Consider the following 21,499-nt stretch of genomic DNA (forward strand, 5'->3'; position numbering starts at 1 on the left):
AAATAATGTTGATTTTTACAATTTTTAATGAATAATTTGCATAGATTAATGTAAAATTATCATTTTCTGTGTGTGCACTTATCAAATTGTGTGGGTGTGTGTCTGTGCAATGGGTGTATCAGTGTATTATGCGTGGGCATGTCTGTGCATGTGTGTTATTTAGACTGTCACTCCTGAATTATTATGCATGTGTATATGCTGTGTAATATTATTGATGTTTATTTTGCATTTGTTTTGGGGGTTTTTTGCCCTTTTTTTTGCAAAACGTTTTCTTCTTTTTTTCTTATGACAGCATTGTTTGTTACAGAAATTCAAAACACTTTACACGCCTGAAGAGGAGATCTGCCAGACATAGGAGCAGACATGGGGAGACTGAGGCCAGGCAGTCACTGGCCTGCTAACATTCCACCCACCAAGGAGCAGCAGACCAGGAAAACACAGAGGGTGCAAGGTGTGTTATGCCAAACTGAAAGCACAAGGAACGTCACATCAACAATTGAAAAACGCCAAAAAATCCACCATAATCATGTGTAAACAGTGTAAAGTGCCCCTCTGTGCTGTTCCATGCTTTTAGGTGTTTCACACAGTCAAGGACTAAAGCAAGTAATGATTTAGCTGCAGCAGAAATGTGTAAACAGAGGGTTTTTTTCTTCTTCTTTTTTTTTTTTTTTTTTTTTCAAGTGATGGTTTTGTAGGGTTTTGTGTTTTCTGTTTTTCCAGTGTTGTGATCTTTTATTTATTTATTTTTTTAAGAGTTTGTTGTGCAACATATGACTTCAAACTGATTCACGAGAACCAGGGAACTTTACTGTGTGAAAAATTCATCTTATTCTTCTGTGTGGATTTGCTGATGGATATGACATGCCTGGTGAGTACAGTACACCTATTTTTCAATTTTTTCTGTTTTTCAGTATTTAGTGACATAATTTAAAATATATTTTAAAATATTTAACAGCATGTAATGAAAAAGCTGTTTTAAAATAAGAGATAGTAAACTTTCTAGTGATATATAATATGTATGTCTTTGTCTCTGTGTGAAAATGTGTTGAATTTTTCAAATATGACCAAAATAGCCCGTCGCAGCAGAACTACATGAACTATTTAACTACATCTCCATAGAGTTAATGTTTGCATTGTTTTTAAATGATATGAAGTCTCACTTAGAGGATGATCCATATGGATTGACAACTGCTGCTGATTAGGTTAACCTCTTGACTGCGCTGTTGACGTACAGCATACGTCATGAAATGTCGCTCACCAATGCTGTATTGATGTGCGCCGTCCGTCATGTTACAACGTTCTGTGTTTCGAGTCCCACATTATAAAAAATACAGTCTGCTAACCATTAAATTAGCTCCCCTGAGAGCTCTTCATCTCCTGAGTTCCATAAGCTAAAATTATTCACCTCATTATCATATTTATGGCGAAAGTTTTGCAAGTTTGTATGAAGCTCAAGTTGTGTTTGCAAAGCCATGGCTGAACACAGACAAACCCCAACACTTGCACTAGTACTGGAAGAAATCCTTCACGATGCAAATAGTACAGATGAAGATTGTGGACTGAATGAGATAGAACTGCGTGAAGTTGATGCCGAGACACTGATTTTGACATGGAGGAGGGTGGGAGGTGGAGTTGCTTGACTAAACTGAAGACAGACAAGCTCAGCTGATTCAAGATGCAGGTGGGAGTTTATGAGGTTTGTCAGTTTATTATTTGCTTTCTGTTTGTTGTAACAATGAATATGACTGCATTGTTTGTGTCTTTTGAATGTGCTAGCTGTGGTAAGTAGCTTCGTCAGTCACTGATCAGTGTGTGTGAGTGAAAGAGAGTCAGTCACGTGAGTACTGTGTGTGACCATCACAGTCCAAGGAGGCGTGGCTTGCTGGCTGGCTCATTGTTGATGACAGCGTGGTTGCTCGCCTTGAGCTTTCCATATATTTGTTCCCGAGTGTGTATTGGTTTGTTGTTGTTGTGTGTGTGTGTGAGGGAGGTGGAGGAGATGTTTATAAAACTGAAATCAGAGAATGATATACAGATTTATATGCCTAAATTACTTTGTAAATGCAACACTTGTAGAAGTGTGTGTGTGTGTGTGTGTGTGTTGTCATTTTGTTTTGTATCAGAAAGAGAGAATGAAGTGGGTGTGGCATACCATGAACCAGTTTCAGTGCGCGCATGTGTGTTGGGGGTTTGGGGTGGGGTAGGTGTGTGTGTGTGTTTGTATTTCAGCTTCTGAAAACAATCAGAAACAAGAAAGGCAAAGCCTTCAAAACTCACTTGTGATACACTTTTAAAAAAATCCAAGTTTTTATGTATTGAGTATAATGCATTTACTGTTATATTTATATTTTTTGTATTCTCTAAACTTGGCACTTTGATCTGATATTCGACCCAACAAAGGATCTGTCATTATTATCATTTTTTGTTCAAACAGGAACTTTTTTTGCTAAGCATGGAAGTTTTATTTATTGCAAACGTTTTGGTGTAGATAGCAGAACAAGGGAAATTACTCTGCTGGGGAACTTAGTTTGCTTTAAACTGATCTTTCTCATCTTAAACATTACATTTTGAAATTATACTCAATACATAAAAAGCTTGGATTTTTTTTTTAAAGTGCATCACAAATGAGTCTTGAAGGCCTTGCCTCTCTTGTTTCAAAATGTAATGTTTAAGATGAGAAAGATCAGTTTAAAGCAAATTAACTCCACTAGCATTACAGAGTAATTTCCCCTTTTTACTATCTGCACCAAAACGTTTGCAAAATAAATAAAAATTCCATGCTTAGCAAAAGAAGTTCCTGTTTGAACAAAAAATGATAATAATGACTGCTCTAGCTGTTGGCTCAGAATATCAGATCAAAGTGCCAAGTTTAGAGAATACAAAAAATATAAATATAACAGTAAATGCAGTTTGCATATAATTAGGCTTCATTCTTTATTTTTTTGTGCCAATCCCAGAAGCGCAATATTGTTTTAAACAAGATGACTGGAAAGAACTGGATTTTTCCTATTTTTATGCCAAATTTGGTGTCAACTGACAAAGTAGTTACAGAGAAAATGTCAATGTTAAAGTTTACCACGGACACACAGACACACACACACACACACACAGACAACCGAACACCGGGTTAAAACATAGACTCATTTTGTTTACACAAGTGAGTCAATAAAATGGTACCATTTTATGTATTAAAAAAAAAAAAAAAAAAAAAAAAAAACCTCCAAAAACTCAACAAACTTTGTCTTTTATGCAATGTGTTTTAGGTATGCAGCATGGTGATGATCATGTTCATGCTGGACCATCTGGAGTTGACAACTTGCCACAAACCTACAGCTGAAGACCAGCAGCAGCAAGACTAAGGGCAGTAAATTAGCCTCCAGCAATTCTGGAATACAACAAAAACATGGGTGCCATGGACCATCATGACCAACAGCTGCAGCCATACGATGCTAAAAGGAAAGCCCTGAAGTGGTACAAATAGCTGTGTGTGCATTTTCTACAAACTGCCATGCTGAATGCACACATCCTCTACAAAAAAGCAGGCAACAGCAGTACACTCCTGGACTTCCAGGATGTAATTAGTGCCATGATTTTTGGTGACCAAGACCAAGACACTGCTAAAAATGACCACGCTGTTCGTCTGTGTGGATGACACTTCATTGATGTCATCCCACATACCCCACAGAAGGCCTGGCTACAAAGGAGGTGCAGAGTCTGCTTAAAGAAAGGACAAAGAAAGGATGTGAGGTTCTACTGCCCAGACTGCCTCAGCAAACCAGCACTGTGTCTTGAAGACTGTTTCCGCTAGTACTACACACAGCGTTTTTACTGGCAATAGATCCTGGGTGAGTACACCCTCTTCATTCTTTGTGTGGACTGTGTTGGAGTCTTATGGACCTGGACACTGTTGCATAGCCTTGACAGTGTGTGTGGTTGATCACAACAGTCACAAGAAAGACTGGTTGATAAACCTGGTTGATGTTGTAGCACCTACATATGAAATGACAGTCCCTTTTTTAATTTTTTTTTAAATTGCATTTTATGGAATTTTTGTGTCAGATTGACTCATTATTTGAACATGTGAATATTGAAAACAAAATCTTGGTTCATTTTCCTTTCATTTGATATGTACTTTTATGCACTTATCTTCAGTACTTTTTTAAATATAAGCAAATTAAAATCATTGGCATGTTTTTCTTGCTTTTCTGAAAATTTTCTCAGCAATAGGCTATAGCCAAATGTACTAGCAGTGAAGGGGTTAAGAGGGTGAACAGGATTGTAATATAAAAATTTAAAAAAAAAATTTGTTCTGCTTTACAAAGATGACACAGTAATCTTCTCAGAGACAGCCAGAGGTTTGCAGAATGGTCTGACAGCAGTGAGACTGTAAAAATTCTGAATGCCAATAAGTGTAAAGTGGTAATTTTCCCTCAGGGCAAAGTTAGAGCATTCCCTTTTTATTCATGTTTGTGTGTATGTTGTGTGTGTGTGTGTGTGCACGCTCGTGCGCACATGTGCATGTGTGCGTGCCCAGAGTTACATGTTGTTCAGAATTTTTGTTTACATGCGTATACAGTTCACTTTTTTTTTTTAATTGTGTATATTATTGTTCATTTTGTTTGTTCACCTGTTTGTTTTTATTTGTTTATTGTTTGTGCTTGTTTTGTTCAGATTATTTTTCTGTCACAGGCATATGTTGGTGTGTGTGTATATATATATATATATATATATATATATATATATGTTTTTGACAAGTGTCTCCCAATTCGAAGTCAGAAATATCATATACATAAGTCTGAGTTGTACACCAAGCTTTCACTGTTTACTATGCACTTTTGGTGCATATGTTCAGTGGATGATCATTTTGTGCTGTGCCAAAACCACTTTATGAACAAACATCAGCAGAGCAAGGATACCACTAAAAACTGATACACCTATGAGCAGATCAGCAACATCACTGTGTCAGAGGACAGAAAACAACAAGTCCATGATGAAATGAGTGTATGATCAACTCGCGTCTAGTTTGGCACCTGGAGAAGAACATCATCACTCCAGAGCAGGCAGGCTTCCGCCAACATCATTCCACTGTGGACCAAGTGACCAAAGAAATGAAATGAAATTATGGTGCTTAGAGCCTCGCCGACCACTAAGGCCATTTCAAGGCTATCGCCGCGTCAATAACTACTACAAGGATAAAAAAAAACCAACCAATTAAAACGAGTCACCACTTCAAACTTTCCACTCCAAAGTTAAAAAAAAAACTTCCATAGTTTAAAACCTTCAAATCTGGTTAAAAAGGTTTACTTCTTTTAAGAAGTCCATCAGCGCCCATGGAGGGACATCACGAAACAAAGTCTTCAAAGAAACCGCCGTGTAATGTCTGCGTCTAACGTCATGCAGATCCCAACAATCAAGGAGCACGTGTTTCACGGTGAGAGGCTCGTCACAGGGAATGCATCGAGGGGCCTCTTCCCCCTTCAACAAGTAAGAATGAGTAAAAAAAAGTGTGCCCCGCACGCAGTCTGCACAGCACAGACTCCTCCTTTCTGTTCTTCACCCCCGAAGGGAGGGTCTCTTTTAGGTCCGGACAGATCTGGAAGAGCTTGTTGTCCGTCTGGGTGTTCCACTCCTCTTGCCAAAGATCCTTAACGTAGGTGTTCACCTTCCGCTTCATGTCTGTATATGGCACAAAGGATCTGGACAATTCTTTCTTTACAGCGTTCCTGGCCAGCAGGTCCGCCCTTTCGTTACCACGAATGCCAACATGTCCGGGAACCCAGGCCAACACAACCTCGTATCCTTTCTTCGTTGCAAGAGTAAAAGTTTCATAAAATTCCAGCAGTTTGGGATGAGTGATATTCCTGCAGGCTATCGCCTCCAGGGCTGACAAGGAGTCGGAAAAGATCATGAATCTCTTTTGTTTCGAAGAGAGAACCATTTTAACCGCCAGAACCAGTGCGGTCAGTTCCGCAGTGTACACCGAGCTGTCAGACAGGATGTGTTCCGTTGAAGGCCGGTCAGGAAAGGCGGGACAGAACGCAGATACGGCGACTCCGTCCTCTGACTTGGAACCGTCAGTGAAGATGCTTTGAAAAGTGGGGAATTTGTGGCACAGTTCCGAAAAGTAAGTTCTGTAGGCCAGAGAACTGGTGGTGTCCTTACGGTACGAGGCCAGATCGAATCGGACCTCAGGTGTTGTAAAGGTCCACGGTGGGCTGTCAGGGAACTTAGAGAAATCCGAGATGCCCCTGCCGACATAGCTCGCTCGATCACTGGCCACTAAGCCTCCCGACCACGACAAGGTAGTGACCCTCCCGGGAGTGGGTCAAGAGAACACCAGCCTGACCCCCTCCAGGTTTCGGGAGGACCAAGTGACCAACATAGCCCAGAAGATCAAGGATGGCTTCCAGGACAAGCAGCATACACTGATATGATTTTTTCACATTTTTGTATGCCATGTGCCACCTTAAATGGTTAAAAATCCAAAAGCTGTAAACTATGTCCCATCATCAAGTTGCAGTGTACCATGTCTATGTGTTTGTGTGAGTGATCCACATAAATGTGAATGCTGAAACAATTCAAAAACAAAACAGATTTCATTTCACCTGTATGAACTTGCTCTTCTGTTCAATACTTTTATTCTATATAGGTTATTCCACGATGACAGACAGAGAAAGAGGCAGGTGGAACAAGGCCACTACTCACAGCAGGTGTGCAGCGCTTCAGTTCCTTGATACAGACGTTGATGAGGTCCAGCAGACAGGTCTGACAATTTGTCATCAGTGGAGTCAGCTGTAAATGAAGCTCCACCACATCTACCTGCAAAATACAGCCAAATCATTTATGCTGTACCATTCCTGTGTCACAAACATGACTGAATAACTTGTCAATGAATTGAAGACATACATCAAAGGGAGTGACTGTCTACTCTGGGTGATTTATTTGTCTTTACATCATGCACTGATTTTTCTGATTTCCTCTTCTGTTATGGAACTGTCTAAGGCCTCGATACCAAGAGGGGTCGGCTCCTCTTCTGCAAATGGTGTAGTACCTGTAGCATCAGTGCCCAGAACACCTTTGAAATGACTGAACCAGTCTGCTTTACAATGTTAGGCTGTTGCTGACCCCAGTGGTTCAACATTTTCACCTCTTTCCCAAAATGTTTTGAGTCTTTTGACATTTCATTGTCTTACAATTTTTTGTGTCTTGTACAACTGGCTCTTTTCTTTCAATAAGTTGAATAACTGTCTACTGACAATGGCAACTACAAAAACATGAAAACGGAAGTAATGTTGTTGTTGATCAACTGAATGATTCTGGTTATCCTGATGATTACATACTACAAGGTACATCATCAGGAAGGTGACGGAGTTGTGTCAGAAGTGGATATAGAAAAAACCCAACATTTTAGCTTGAAATCTTCATTTTGGCATTTTCATCCAATAAAGAAACCTTCCAGATAAAAACTTCAAGCAAAAATGTTGTTTACAGTGAGTTTTTGTGTAGTAATATTGTAAGATAGTGTTTGTGGGTGTTTGGGTGTGTGTGTGTGTGTGTGTGTGTGTGTGTGTGTGTGTTTGTGTGTGTGTGGGTGGGTGGGTGGGTGGGTGCATGTGAGTGGTTATGTATAGTGTTTATGTTTAAAAGAACAAGATAGTGCAGGAAATAACATAAATGCACTTGGTTGTTATATCTAATACTTTTCTAATATTTCAGCACTATTTCCACCCGTAAAATAAACTTGATTTTTTTTCCCCAAAAAAATATGGTGTGTATTTTTTGTCTAAAAAAACAGAGTTATCTTCCCCTGACTAGGAGTTATCTCATCTGCCAACATTGAAGTTATGAAAATTATATTCCCCATTCATTTTACTTCAAGAAAACATGTACTTTTACATACATTTAACCTTTTTTTTCTTTTTCTTTTTTTTAAAGGTTGGTGATTATTTTTGCAAAAATCACAAGTAGTTCCAGAAGTGAAAGGGTTAACACTTTGGCCGCCGTTGTCGCCTTTCGGCACCCACTAGGGAGACCGCCAATGTTGCCAAAAGGCGACCAAAACAGAGTAGGTCATTCACAAACCTACTACTCTTATTTTGTTGAGGTTTGAAAGACCATATTTTGTGCATGTGACTAGGGGAATCCCTTTTATCGATTGACACCATCTTTTCAGTACTTCTGCAAGTTTTTTTTTTGTGAATTTATTTTAGTTTTATCTGCAACTTCAGTCTTTTCATTTTCCAAAATGGCTGCATCGATGAGCAGACAACGCTACTTCACAACTGAGCAATTTATTGAGCAACTGAGACTGCAGCCAGGCCAGCAAAAGAAGATTCGGGCAAAGAATTGCCATATGATGATGAAGAAGTTTCACTGTCTGAAGGGGAGAGTGATAGTGGTGGTGACTGGGCACCGAGCCAAGTACCAAGTCGTGGCCAGATGAGTGGAGCACGTGTTCCTGTTACGGCCACCAAATCAGCAGCTGTGAGTGACCATGGTAGTGAAGGGGAAGAGTGTGTTGCTCAAGTCGCAGCACCTGTGTCACGTTGGAGACCAACAAGACAGCGTGGCCGTGGGTCAAGCTTGACTACACCTCAACGACCAGGAGGGAGGGGGCGTGGTAGACAGCTGTGCCAAGTCCTGATTTGTTTCAGTGGGTGTGTTGTACCACATGGATGATCCCTACTGTCCTGCAGAATGGCTTCCAAATTTTACTAAGAAAACAGGTAAGAGCTCTGTGTGTGGGTGTGTGTGCGTGGGTGGTTGGTGTGCGTGGGTGTGTGTGCTCACACATGTATGTCACTAAGAGTGTGTGTGACTAAGATTAAGTTGCACTTATTTTTTTTATATGGACAGATCAGAGGTGCACTGTTCATTCACTAGTAGCACATATAAAAGTATGTGTGTATTGTATCAGACAAGTGTAGGACATTGAAGAACAAGAGTAGTATGTTTATTTACCACACAAATATTTCATGTCAGTTTTTTTTCTTGTGAAGATTATGGAGATACACTGTGTAAAACAATGCCTGTGTAAAAATAATTGTTTTCACTATTTATGCACTTGTTTATGAGCATATCTTTTATTTGCAGTATTTATCATTAGCTGATAATAAATCAGCTGTTATATAATTATTACTGATTGTATTTTACTTTTTTTTTGTTTTTGCTCATGTGTTTCATGTGTCCTTGTCGACACTGACAACTTCCATCCAGTGGACTTCTTTATGCTTTTCTTCCCAGAATCAGCATTCTAACTCATGGCTGACCAGTCTAATTTGTATGCAGAGGAGCTACTGTCAGGCATCACTGAACTCGGTCAACATTCAAGGCTGAATGCTGCCAAAGACGTCACTGTTCCTGAGATGAAGGCATACACAGCACTTCAGATCGCGATGGGGCTGTGTTGTAAGCCTGAAATCGAGGACTACTGGTGGACATACTGGCTGCTCAACCTGCCATTTGGAACCATAATGTGCAAGAAGCCAATGTGTCCCACTCTGTGCTTTGAATTGTATCATACTGTGGAGGACTACAGGAATGCAGCAGCAACCAAAATTCACAGTCTCCAACAGTGAACAGTTAGACCTGTGTACATATTTGCATACATATTTTACCTCCATTCATTTTCTGACTTTAGTATTTCAGTTTCATCAGATAGTTGTAAATTGTATATATAGTTCCACCACAGTAAGATATTTCAAGTGAGGACACTGTGAAACCTTCAAGTGAAGTGACAGAAATCATCATTTTTCTACAAAAACGCAAGTTCATTTTGTGTGTTTCCCATGGATTATGTTCTGGATTACACCACTATATGGGAAATATAGTTGTACTGAAGACTTCAATTGGTGAGTTTGCTTTGTTTTCAACTGAACTGAAGTGATGTTTGTGTCAGTCAGTGCTGCTTATGCTACCGATTCAGCTAGCACACAGGTAAATAAAAGGTACATTGGAACAAACCCAGACACTTCCTCTAAAAAGGAAGTGCCGGGCCTGTCCTTATACCAATCCTTTGACATGTGCACACAGCAGCAAAGACAGAAGAAATGTGCAAAAACAAATGAGCTTTTATTCAAGACTGTCTCTGCTGCTGTGTGCACATGTCAGCAGCACTGACTTGAAGTTGTGTTCCTTGTGAATGGAGAGAGTTACCACTCTTTACTATTTGTTAATCATTTCATCTCCTGGTCTCACCATTTGTTAATTTCCAATTGAAAAACCACCGAGGCAACCATGTGTTTGTTCTGTATTGTCCATGTGTTCTGTGTGGCTTGTTCAGGATGAGTCATGGCCTCATCAAAGGTATTTTGAAATGCCTTTTTCTTTTTGTATCATCCTCCAACCAAAAATGTGCTCTTCTCTTCCTTTCTATGTGTCGTCTGAAAATGAGAAAAGCCACTGGCCCTGACAACATCTCACCAGGCCTTTTGAGGAAGTGTTCAGTCCAACTATCTTGTGTCTTCACTGACATATTCAACATGTCTCTTCAGTCATGTGTGGTACCACACTGGTTTTAAGAAATCTACAATCATTCCTGTTCCAAAGAAAGCACAGCCTAGTTGTCTTAATGATTACTGTCCCATAACCTTAACGTCAGTCATCATGAAAACATTTTAACACTTGATTCTGCAATTCCTAAAAACTTGCACTCCTCCATCTTTTGATCCCTTTCAGTTTGCCTGCAGAGCCAACAGATCAGTTGAAGATGCATTAGCACAGGTCTCTACCACGTTCTCAGCCATCTTGAAAATCCTAACAGTTATGCTAGGATCCTTTTCACTGACTACAGCTCTCCGTTCAACACAATAGTATCACCAAAACTATATTTTAAATTGAAAGACCTCTCGCTGCCTGAATCAATTTGAGCATTTGGGAAGGTGTGATTGGGAAGCATGGGGTTGGTAACTGTAACAGCAATGGTCAACTACTTCTCCAGACATGTGCTGAGCATGACCTTCTTATCACAAACACCGTTTTCTGCCTCCCTACCCGTAACAGGACGTCATGGATGCATCCTCGCTCTGGGCATTGGCATCTCATCGACTTTGTCATCGTCAGGAAGAGGGGGCAAGCAGGACGTACGTGTCACGAGGGCCATGTGCGGTGCCGAGTGCTGGACAGACCACTGCCTTATCGTCTCCAAACTCAACCTCCGAATCCAGCCCAAGAGACGGCCTCAGGGCATGAAAGCAACCAAACGCCTGAATGTCAACAAGCTGGAGCTAGGCAACATCAAGCAGAGCTTTGCTGACACCCTGGAGGAACGCCTTGAGTCCACCGTGCTGGACAACCAGAATGTGGAGGCAGCATGGGGCGCACTGCACGAGACGGTGTACAACACTGCCATGGAGTGCCTGGGGCCTTCTGTCAGGAAGCACAAAGACTGGTTTGATGAGAACTGCACTGAGATCAAGCAGCTGCTGGAAGACAAACGCCAAGCCTACAGAGCCCACATTGAAGATCCCAAGTCACAGTCAAAGAAAGACATACTGAAGAGCGCACGCAGCACCATCCAGCTGAAGCTGCGGCAGATGCAGGATTCCTGGTTGAGCAACAAAGCTGATGAGATCCAGGGCTTTGCAGACAGGAACAACATGAAGAACTTCTATAACGGCCTGAAAGAAGTCTACGTTCCCACCACCTCCGGATCTGCTCCACTCCTCAGTGCTGATGGTTCTACCCTAATCACTGACAAGGACGGGATCCTTGAGAGATGGGCTAAACACTTTGACAGTGTGCTGCACCGCCGTTCCACCATCAATGATGAAGCCATCGACCGACTCCCCCAAGTGCCAGTCAGTGAGTTGTTGGATGCCATTCCAATTTTGGAGGAGACCCAGAAAGCTATCCGTCTGCTATCCAATGACAAAACCCCTGGCTCAGACTCCATTCCAGCTGAGGTCTACAAAGAAGGTGGTATGGCACTGACTGAGAAGCTTCATCAGCTGTTCCAGCTCATCTGGCAGCATGAGGCAGTTCCACAGGACTTCAAAGACGCTTCCATCATACACCTGTACAAGCGCAAAGGAAATCATCAGGCCTGTGACAACCATCGTGGAATATCCCTGCTGTCCGTCGCAGGCAAGACTCTGGCCAGAGTGCTACTCAACCGTCTCATAGCGCACCTTGAGCAAGGTCTCCTACCAGAGAGCCAGTGTGGCTTCCGGAAAGAATGCGGGACTATCGACATGGTGTTTGCTGCCAGGCAGCTCCAGGAGAAGTGTCAGGAACAGAACGCCGACCTTTACTCCACCTATGTCGATCTGACCAAGGCCTTCGATACTGTTAGCAGAGATGGCCTTTGGAGAATCATGGCGAAGTACGGATGTCCCAGAAAGTTCATCACCATCATAAGGCAACTACACGATGGGATGTTGGCCCGAGTCCAAGACAACGGAGAGACTTCAGAACCATTCCCTGTCTCCAACGGAGTCAAGCAAGGGTGTGTTCTTGCCCCCACCCTGTTCAGTCTCATGTTTTCAGCCATGCTGACAGATGCCTTCAGAGACGCTGATGTAGGCACTGGCATCAGGTACCGCAGAGATGGCTCACTCTTCAACCTCAGGAGGCTTCAAGCAAAAACCAAGGTGAGGACAGACACCGTCAACGACTTCCTGTTTGCTGATGACTGCGCTCTCAACGCTGCCTCTGAAGCTGACATACAACACAGCGTCGACAAGTTCTCTGCTGCCTGTGACAACTTTGGCTTCACAATCAGCACAAAGAAGACTGAGGTGATGCACCAGCCAGCTCCAGGAAAGCCTTACGTTGAACCAAACATCCTCATCAATGGGCAACGACTGAACGCGGTAGACAAGTTCACATACCTGGGCAGTACACTCTCTTGCACAGTCACTGACGACGAGGTGAATGCCAGACTCGCCAAAGCCAGCGCTGCCTTCAGCAGACTCCATAAGAACATTTGGAACAGGAGAGGCATCACCCTGGAGACGAAGCTCAAAGTATACAAGACCATAGTTCTCACCACACTGCTCTATGGATGTGAATCATGGACGGTCTACAAACGCCACGCCAAAAAGCTGAACCACTTCCACACCACCAGCCTCAGAAAACTTCTCGGCATAAAGTGGCAAGAGAAGATTCCTGACACAGAGGTGCTCACTCGTGCAAACTTGCCCAGCATCTACACCATCTTGATGCAGGCCCAGCTGCTCTGGGCAGGCCATGTACTTTGCATGCCAGACCACTGGCTTCCCAAGAAACTGCTGTACGGCGGACTCCAACATGGCAAGCACTCCCATGGAGGCCAAAAGAAGCGCTTCAAAGACACTCTGAAAACCTCTCTGAAGGCCTTCAACATCAGCCATGACACATGGGAGCTGAATGCAATGGACAGACCAAAGTGGCGTTCAGCTGTCCACAAGGCGCCAAATCCTGTGAGGCCAACAGAACTGCTGCAGCAGAGCAACACAGACAGGCCAGGAAAAGCAGTGCCAGCAAGTCCCCGACAGCTGCCACCATCCCCTGTCCACACTGCGTCAGAACCTTCCGGGTGCGGATTGGCCTGACCAGTCATCTGTGCACCCACAGAGCCCAACCCACCCACCCCCAGGATGACTAGATGGTCCTTGTCGATCCCAACAGACGAACCACATCATCAAAACTATATTTTAAATTGAAAGACCTCTCGCTGCCTGAATCAATTTGAGCATGGATCCTAGATTTTCTAAAATGCAGACAGCAAGTTGTTAAAGTTAGTGACCTCACCTCCTCCACATTTATTCTCAACATTGGCGCTCCACAGAGATGTGTTCTATCCCCACTGTTGTACTCACTATTCACACATGACTGTGCAACTCGCAATGAATGTAACACCATGGTCAAGTTTGCTGACGATACTTCTCTAGAAGGGCTGATTACAAACAGTGATGAATCAACATATAGGGAAGATCTAGTCATCAGCCCCATCCACATGTAATATGCAGCTTCTGTTCAAACGTGTGTGTGTGTGTGTGTGTGTGTGTGTGTGTGTTTGAGTGTTTGTGTGTGTGTGTGTGTGCGCACGCATGTGTGTGTGTGTGTGTGTGTGTGTGTGTATGTGTGTGTGTGCAGTGCATGCATGTGTGAGTATGCACAAGTTTTTATATTGATATGCACTTGTATGTATCCTAATTTCTACTGTATCTGTGTTTGTGTATGATTTTCAATTTATGTTTGTACCTTGTTATGTACTATCCCCCCCGATATTCCTTGTGACCACATGCATGTGTTTGTGAGGGTACAGTGCTCTGGTATGCGTGTGTAAGTGTGTAGGCATGCTAGTATGTCCGAACAGAAATCTATGTTAGAAAATAAGAAATATCTCAATGCTTATGCAGTTTTGTTTTTAGTGCAGTTGATATTTAATGTCAGCGTGTGTGTGTCTGTGTGTGAGTGTGTGTATGTGTGTCTGTAAGGGAGGGACATCTATATATATATATATGCGTGTGTGTGTGTGTGTGTGTGTGTGCACATGCGTGCGTGTGTGTGTGTGTGTGTGTGTGTGTGTGTGTGTGTGTGTGTTCTATGAAATGTGTGTGTGTGTGTTCTATGAAATGCATTTTGTTTTAATCTAAGCCTTATTTACTTCATAGCTTTTATAATCTGATTCATATCTTAAGTGTGCTTTTTCATTCATTTGAACACACTGGATGTTTTCTGTTGCCAGATAGCGGTTGATGTGTTTTTCAAGGCATGTTTATAGTCAACTGGATGATGTAAGGCGCTTTGAGCAGCACTGGTGCTGAATATCGCACCATAAAAAACTATGTATTATTATTATTATTATTATAAAGACATATTCTATTCTATTCTGCTTGTGTGGCTGAATATGGAGTCCAAGTGGAGTAATGCAGTTTGGGATGTCGTCAAATTTCTTGCTGAAAGGATTGTTGGAGACACTATCGTAGGGAAGACTTTTCAGTTAAAGAATGGTTTCAAATAATAATTGAGGGACAGCTTCAGTCTGCGGTTGGAAAGAGGTAGTTCCTCCGCCTCTGTGTACAAAACGGAACAGAATCTTTGTGGGCTTTTCCAAATACAATAGACCGAGCAACACGCCAGACACCACGTTCCTGGCATCAGAGATCTTTTCCCACCCCTCTTGCGGCCAATCAGTGCCAGCCTCTGTGTGTGTGTGTGTGTGTGTGTGTGTGTGTGTGTGTATGTGTGAGTGTGTGTGTGTGTGTGTGTGTGTCTGTGTGTTACATTTATTTGCTTTTGTTTATTTATTATCATTATTGTCTTTTTATTTCATTTCTATTTATTATTGCTATTACTATTATTATTATAATTTTTTTTTTTTTTAATACACACACACACAACACACACACACACACACATATATATTTCTTTTTTTTTCTCAAGGCCTGACTAAGCGCGTTGGGTTACGCTGCTGGTCAGGCATCTGCTTTGCAGATGTGGTGTAGCATGTATGAATTTGTCAGAACGCAGTGACGCCTCCTTGAGCTACTGATACTGATACTGCATACAAACTGTGTACTGGGGTGGTGTGGAACATGCCCATGCAGAGACAGAGCCCTTGGTAAAAATCTGAAGCTCAACTATTCAACCTTCAAAGTGAAGTACTGGTAATATACAAATAGTAAATAGTACAAATATTCTTCTTCTTATTTTTTGTTCAGTTACCTTCTACAACAGTGACACATGACAAGAACACAAACATAATCTTTCTATTTCACCTTTAGCATCCATTTTTATAATCTATGATGCTCTATCATGAAGATGAAATCTGAACATAAGAGTACACCCAAATCACTTTAATGACAGAAATATAAAGAGCTACATGGCAAAATGATAGTTTTCCATTTTCTGGGACAATCTTCCTCTGTAACGTGTGTAGTACAGTGTCTAAATGAGCCACCATGACAGCTCTTAATGGAATTCTGGTGCAGTGTTCACCAGTGACCAGGGTCCATAGTCTTGTGTCCTTGGGAAAGACACTTTTCTCTGATTTTCCTCACTCCACCCAGACTGACTTGACTTTGGGGAAGGTTAAAACAGTGGAAGAAAGGTATGGGCCCTGCCTTCCTATGCCAAACCCTAGTCACAGTTTCCAGTTCAGTCAGGAACCTCTGTGTTGTCCTTGACAACACACTGTCCATGCAAAAATTTATCAGTCAGACATGTCAATCCTGCTACTGTCAATTGCAGCGCATCAGTTCCGTCCGGAAATATCTGTCCATTGAAGCAACATCTAGACTTGTCGTTTCTCTCATTCTCTATCGCCTTGACTACTGTAACTCTCTACTGTCTAGTTTGCCTGCTTCATCCATTCAGTCCCTTCAGTGCATGAAAAACTCTGCTGCCCGACTCATCCTCAGAAAGAAAAGATCTGAGCACATCACTCCTATTTTACAACATCTCCACTGGCTCTCTGTCTCACACAGAATAAAGTACAAGATCAGCACTCTATGTCATAAATGTATTCAAAACTCTGCCCCTTCCTATCTCTGTGGCTGCCATCACCTCTACACTCCATCTCGCTCTCTACGATCAACTTCGGATCCACTCTGTTTATGCATACCCAGATTCAAACACTCAACTGTTGGCCGCTGTTCTTTCTCTGTCTCTGGACCTTGTAATTGGAATGAACTTCCTCTTTCGCTTCGTCAGGTCTCCACACTCAGCTCTTTCAATTCTGGCCTTAAAACCCACCTCTTCCCAAAATAGCCTCCCTTCCCTGCCTCTTCCCTGTCTTCAGTTTTTTGACTCACTGGTGTAAACAAAGTGAGTCTATGTTTTAACCCGGTGTTCGGTTGTCTGTGTGTGTGTGTGTCTGTGTGTCTGTGGTAAACTTTAGCATTGCCATTTTCTCTGCAAATACTTTGTCAGTTGACACCAAATTAGGCATAAAAATAGGAAAAATTCAGTTCTTTCCAGTCATCTTGTTTAAAACAATATTGCACCTCTGGGGTGGGCACAAAAAAAAAATAAATAAAAAAGAAGCCAAATTATATGCAAACTGCATTTACTGTTATATTTATATATTTTTTTATTCTCGAAACTGGGCACTTTGATATGATATTCTGACACAACAACAAGAGCAGTCATTTTTATCATTTTTTGTTCAAACAGGAACTTTTTTTGCTAAGCATGGAAGTTATATTTATTTTGCAAACGTTTTGGTGCAGATAGTAAAAAAGGGAAATTACTCTGTAATTAATGCTATGGGACTTAATTTGCTTTAAACCGATCTTTCTCATCTTAAACATTACATTTTGAAATTATACTCAATACATAAAAAACTTGTGTGTTTTACTCTCAGTGTACAGGGCTTTCACTATGTTCATTCACCCAAGTGGTCTTTTTCGGAAAATACTAAAATCAATACGACGAGTGGACTTTATAGATCTATTGGCTGAGCCCTGAAGGTCATGGGCAAAAATCAATTATGTACACATATTTATACATATTCAAAGCGTGTGCTCATATTCTTCGCGAACGCAAACGACGCCATTTTGTTTCAAGTTGTCGACCTGCCCATTCAATCCTATATTCAATGGACAATACACGATAACATGTGATGGAAAGTTGGAGAAGGAGACCGTTAAATATCTATTCAGAGAAAGATTTGTGAACGCCTCATCACTTACTGGATTATGCCCCAAACTGCCATAAAGATATCCATAGAATCAGTCGGAATTCACAGTTAAAAATAATAAACCATGAGAGTTAATACCCTTGAATTGATGAAACGCAAAAATTTCCAGTCTTGACTTTTCTCAAAAAGAAGCCCTTTTCACTTCATACAACATTTAGAAGTACTTGTACTTGGCTCTACATCCTATTAGTTTAACAAAATACTCAATTTTCATATCAACTTTAAAACTATAAAACTAGAATGAACATGAAAGAGAAATTGAATCGACTGTGTCAACCGGGTGTAACTAAACTTGTACATCTATCTAGATCCAGAGAAAATGGCTAAATGTTGCAGTGTGATTGCAGATAGCCACATCTCCTTTACCGCGGACTTAAAAAGAATTTTTAATTGTCCTTAAAGATTTTTTGAATGCCCAAGATACACCAGAATAATATGATTTGAACAGCGTTCTCACTGTGAATACCGCAATCAATTTATCGCCCTTTAAGAAAAGCAAGTTTATATATTATATTTTTGAACGTCAGTTAAGGAGCCACAATAGTGTAATGGATAAGACATTTTCTTCTCATCCGAATATGCAGTGTTCGAATCTGCCGTTAGGACTTTTTTTTTTTCTTTTTTCTTTTTCTTTTAACCCGAAGCTTTATAATAACAAATACAGAACACATTTTAACGATTAGATTTTTTTTTAAAGTGTATCACAAGTGAGTCTTTAAGGCCTTGCCTCTCTTGTTGTTTGTTTGTTTCTCCAGTTTTGGAGTTATGCATGCGTTTGAATGACTGGTGCGAAAGCACTTTGATTTGTCTCTGTACAAGATTCAGCACTATATAAATATAATGATTATTCATTATTATGAATTCACTGCCCCAATACCTGTAAAAGTCTATGGGACCTTTAACCTTTTTAAAATGTGTAGTAAAGACTGTGTGCAATGTACCTCGCTACCTGCCAAGTGTGTTGTGAAGACTGTGCAATGTGCCTCTACTTGAGTGAAGACTGTGTGCAATCTACCTCTACCGGAGTGAAGACTGCAACATACCTCTACCTGTCGAGTGTGTAATGCAGACGATGCAATGTACCTCTACCTGAGTGAAGACTGTGTGCAATGTACATCTACCTGGGTGAAGACTGCAATGTACCTCTACCTGCTAAGTGTGTGGTGAATACTGCAATGTGCCTCTACCTGCAATGACATTTACCTGAGTGAAGACTGCAATGTACCTCTACCTGAGTGAAGACTGTGCAATGTACCTCTACCTGAGTGAAGACAGTGCAATGTACCTCTACCTGGCAAAGTATGCCGTGACGACTGTGCAATGTACCTCAACCTGAGTGTATACTGTGCAATGTACCTCTACCTGGCAAAGTGTGTAGTGAAGAATGTCTTCAACATACCTTGTGTTTATTGAGGTAGGACACGACACTGGCATGGAACCGTGGCCACAGGAATAGCTTCTTGACAAACAAGTTCTTCATGATGCGTTCCACGTGACAAAAGCCTGAAGTGAAGGCTTCTGGTGTGTCTGAGAAAGCTTTGATAAAGCCAGACTGAAAGTGTAAACAACACACACACACACACACACACACACACACACACACACATGCATGCATGCATTATGTATCAGATAGCTACACCATGCAATCAGCTGCACTTGACCTGATTACACACACTATTGTTTGTATCACATATTCAGCATAAGATGGATCCCTGTTATCATGTCTTAGCAAGTTTCCAGCATTTGTTGTTGCTACTTATTTTTCATCTCTTGAATGACTTGATTTTTATTCCAAGGACTACAAGACTCACTGTTCACAAAATACCATGCATAATAAATAATTCCAGCCCTTATCTCAAATTCAAATGATTTTTGGCTCCAGAGACATGAGACCATTGTTAAGAAAAATGAGCTGTAGTGATGCACATCAAGAGATAATTCTGGGAGTAACTGACAGAGCAGAAAACTGTGGAAGATTCAAAGCAGAAAACTGTGGAAGATTCAAAGCAGGCTGGGGATGACTCAGGTAGTAATATGCCTCACATTCTCATCTCATTTAGTGCTGAATGGCATGTGTTGCAGCCAAACATGGTACATTCTGTTTGCAAATATCTCACAGTTGACACCTTTTTACTATTTGGCAAATTCATGACATTGTGAAAATAACAATTTGACAATAACAAAACACACAAACATGTGGAATTATAAGTATTTAGTGTTGACAAGAACTTGGCACAGTTTCTGTACCTTGGCTGACTAGGTATGGCCACAGCACTATCTGTACCATTCGACCATATTTAACTACTGAAGCACCACTCAGCTTGATCCTAAGTTGCACTGACTACTGCAATTCACTATTTGCTGGTCTGACTTCTGATTTGTTGTCACGCCTCAGATGATTTTGAACAATCATGCAAGAATTATTTTCAGAAAGTCACAAAAGGATCATGCTGTCCCTCTTTTAAGTCAACTTCATTGGTTACCAGGCATGCCTACCCCAAAATTTGCTTTTCAGGAACAACACATATTGGAATCAGGAACAGGGTATTATTTTCAGGAACATCTCAGCAAACATATACCAGTCATCTGACAGCCAGAAGCAATGGTTGTAAACATGGCAAAAACATGTGCATTGGTCTTGCCAAAGTTACTTCGCCTGTAACGGAAAATGAGCTTTCACACAATGGCTTTGATACTGTTCGGATAGTTCAGCCTTTTTTTTCAAAGTAGCTTCAGTAATATTCAGCAGCATTTCCGTTAAGTCTTAACAAAGTGTCATCAGCAATGGTTGGAAAGACGTCTAAGGGTACACTTGAACCTACTCAATAATTTGGAAAAAAAATTTTACAGTCGGATTTTTTTATTTTCCGGGACAAGCAGCAAATATCCTTATTTCCGGGACACTCTGTCCATTTCATCAATTTTCCAGGACAAATACCAGCCCTCGGTAACAGTAAATATGCCTGGGTTACCCACCCAGAACAGAATTCAATACAAAACTACCATGTTGGCTTTTCACCACTCTGAAGGACCTCTCCCTTCTTACTTCTCTACTGTCCTTCACACTTACACCCCTTCCTGTTGTAACGATCACTCAATTGGTGTCATCAACACTAAAGCCCAAGTCGTGCGGAGACAGGCAACATTATTTTCATCGGCAAGTCCATTTGTGCAAGGCATACTGGGAAGGGCAATAACCCATGTGTGTAGGTTGAAGGTTAACCGGATGTAATACTATAATTGAAAGTATCTCCACATCTCCCTACCTTTGAGATTTTGCAAAATCAATTAACAGCATGCATTAAAGTCCAAAGATTTTCTCAATCACATACATGCATAGTTCTGAAGTGTTTTAGAGTCCAACAGGGTTGATAAGAAATATTTCAACAACAAAACTTGCTGCTTGACTGTTCTTGTTGACTTGCTGCTTGTGTTCACATCTTGTGCTGATCTTCTGGTCTTTTTTCAAATAAACAAAATCATGCAATAAATTAAAAAAACAATAATGATAACACTTGTCATGCATGCTATTTCATTTTCCTTTTGGAGCAGGATCTGCATGCAATAAGTCTTCAGTCTTGAAAATGTGCAGGCTTCTTGACGACTCAATCACTGTGTGTAGTCTGGAGCCTTTGTTCACCAGATGATGACTGGCTGGCTGGTACTGAAGACTGGCTGGTCATCACTGGAAGTTGTCTGGGTGTAGACGTCACAAAGCCTCCGTCACTGTGAGGAGGGCTCTTGGTAGTACCTCCTGATATGGGAATGTCTGGGCGGCTGTCTTCATGGGACCCGGTTGCCACATGACTGATTCTTGTTGAAGGTCCATCTGCTCTGTGGATGGTTACTGGGGTTTTGGGAGATAGAATTGTG

General features: G+C 41.3%; 1 protein-coding gene across 1 annotated transcript in view; it reads right to left on the bottom strand.

The window, feature by feature from the left end:
- LOC143295387 (DNA repair endonuclease XPF-like) overlaps nt 1-21,499 on the bottom strand; it is a 223,768-nt gene that overhangs the window by 146,257 nt on the left and 56,012 nt on the right. Inside the window, exons 7-8 of the mRNA XM_076607056.1 lie at nt 19,026-19,178; nt 6,706-6,819 (exon numbers count right to left, since the gene is read on the bottom strand). Coding sequence (XP_076463171.1) covers nt 6,706-6,819; nt 19,026-19,178 — 267 coding nt within the window. The remainder of the gene's footprint in view (nt 1-6,705; nt 6,820-19,025; nt 19,179-21,499) is intronic.

This window comes from Babylonia areolata, chromosome 20, assembly GCF_041734735.1.
Source record: "Babylonia areolata isolate BAREFJ2019XMU chromosome 20, ASM4173473v1, whole genome shotgun sequence".
In the NCBI taxonomy this organism is placed as follows: Eukaryota; Metazoa; Mollusca; class Gastropoda; order Neogastropoda; family Buccinidae; genus Babylonia; species Babylonia areolata.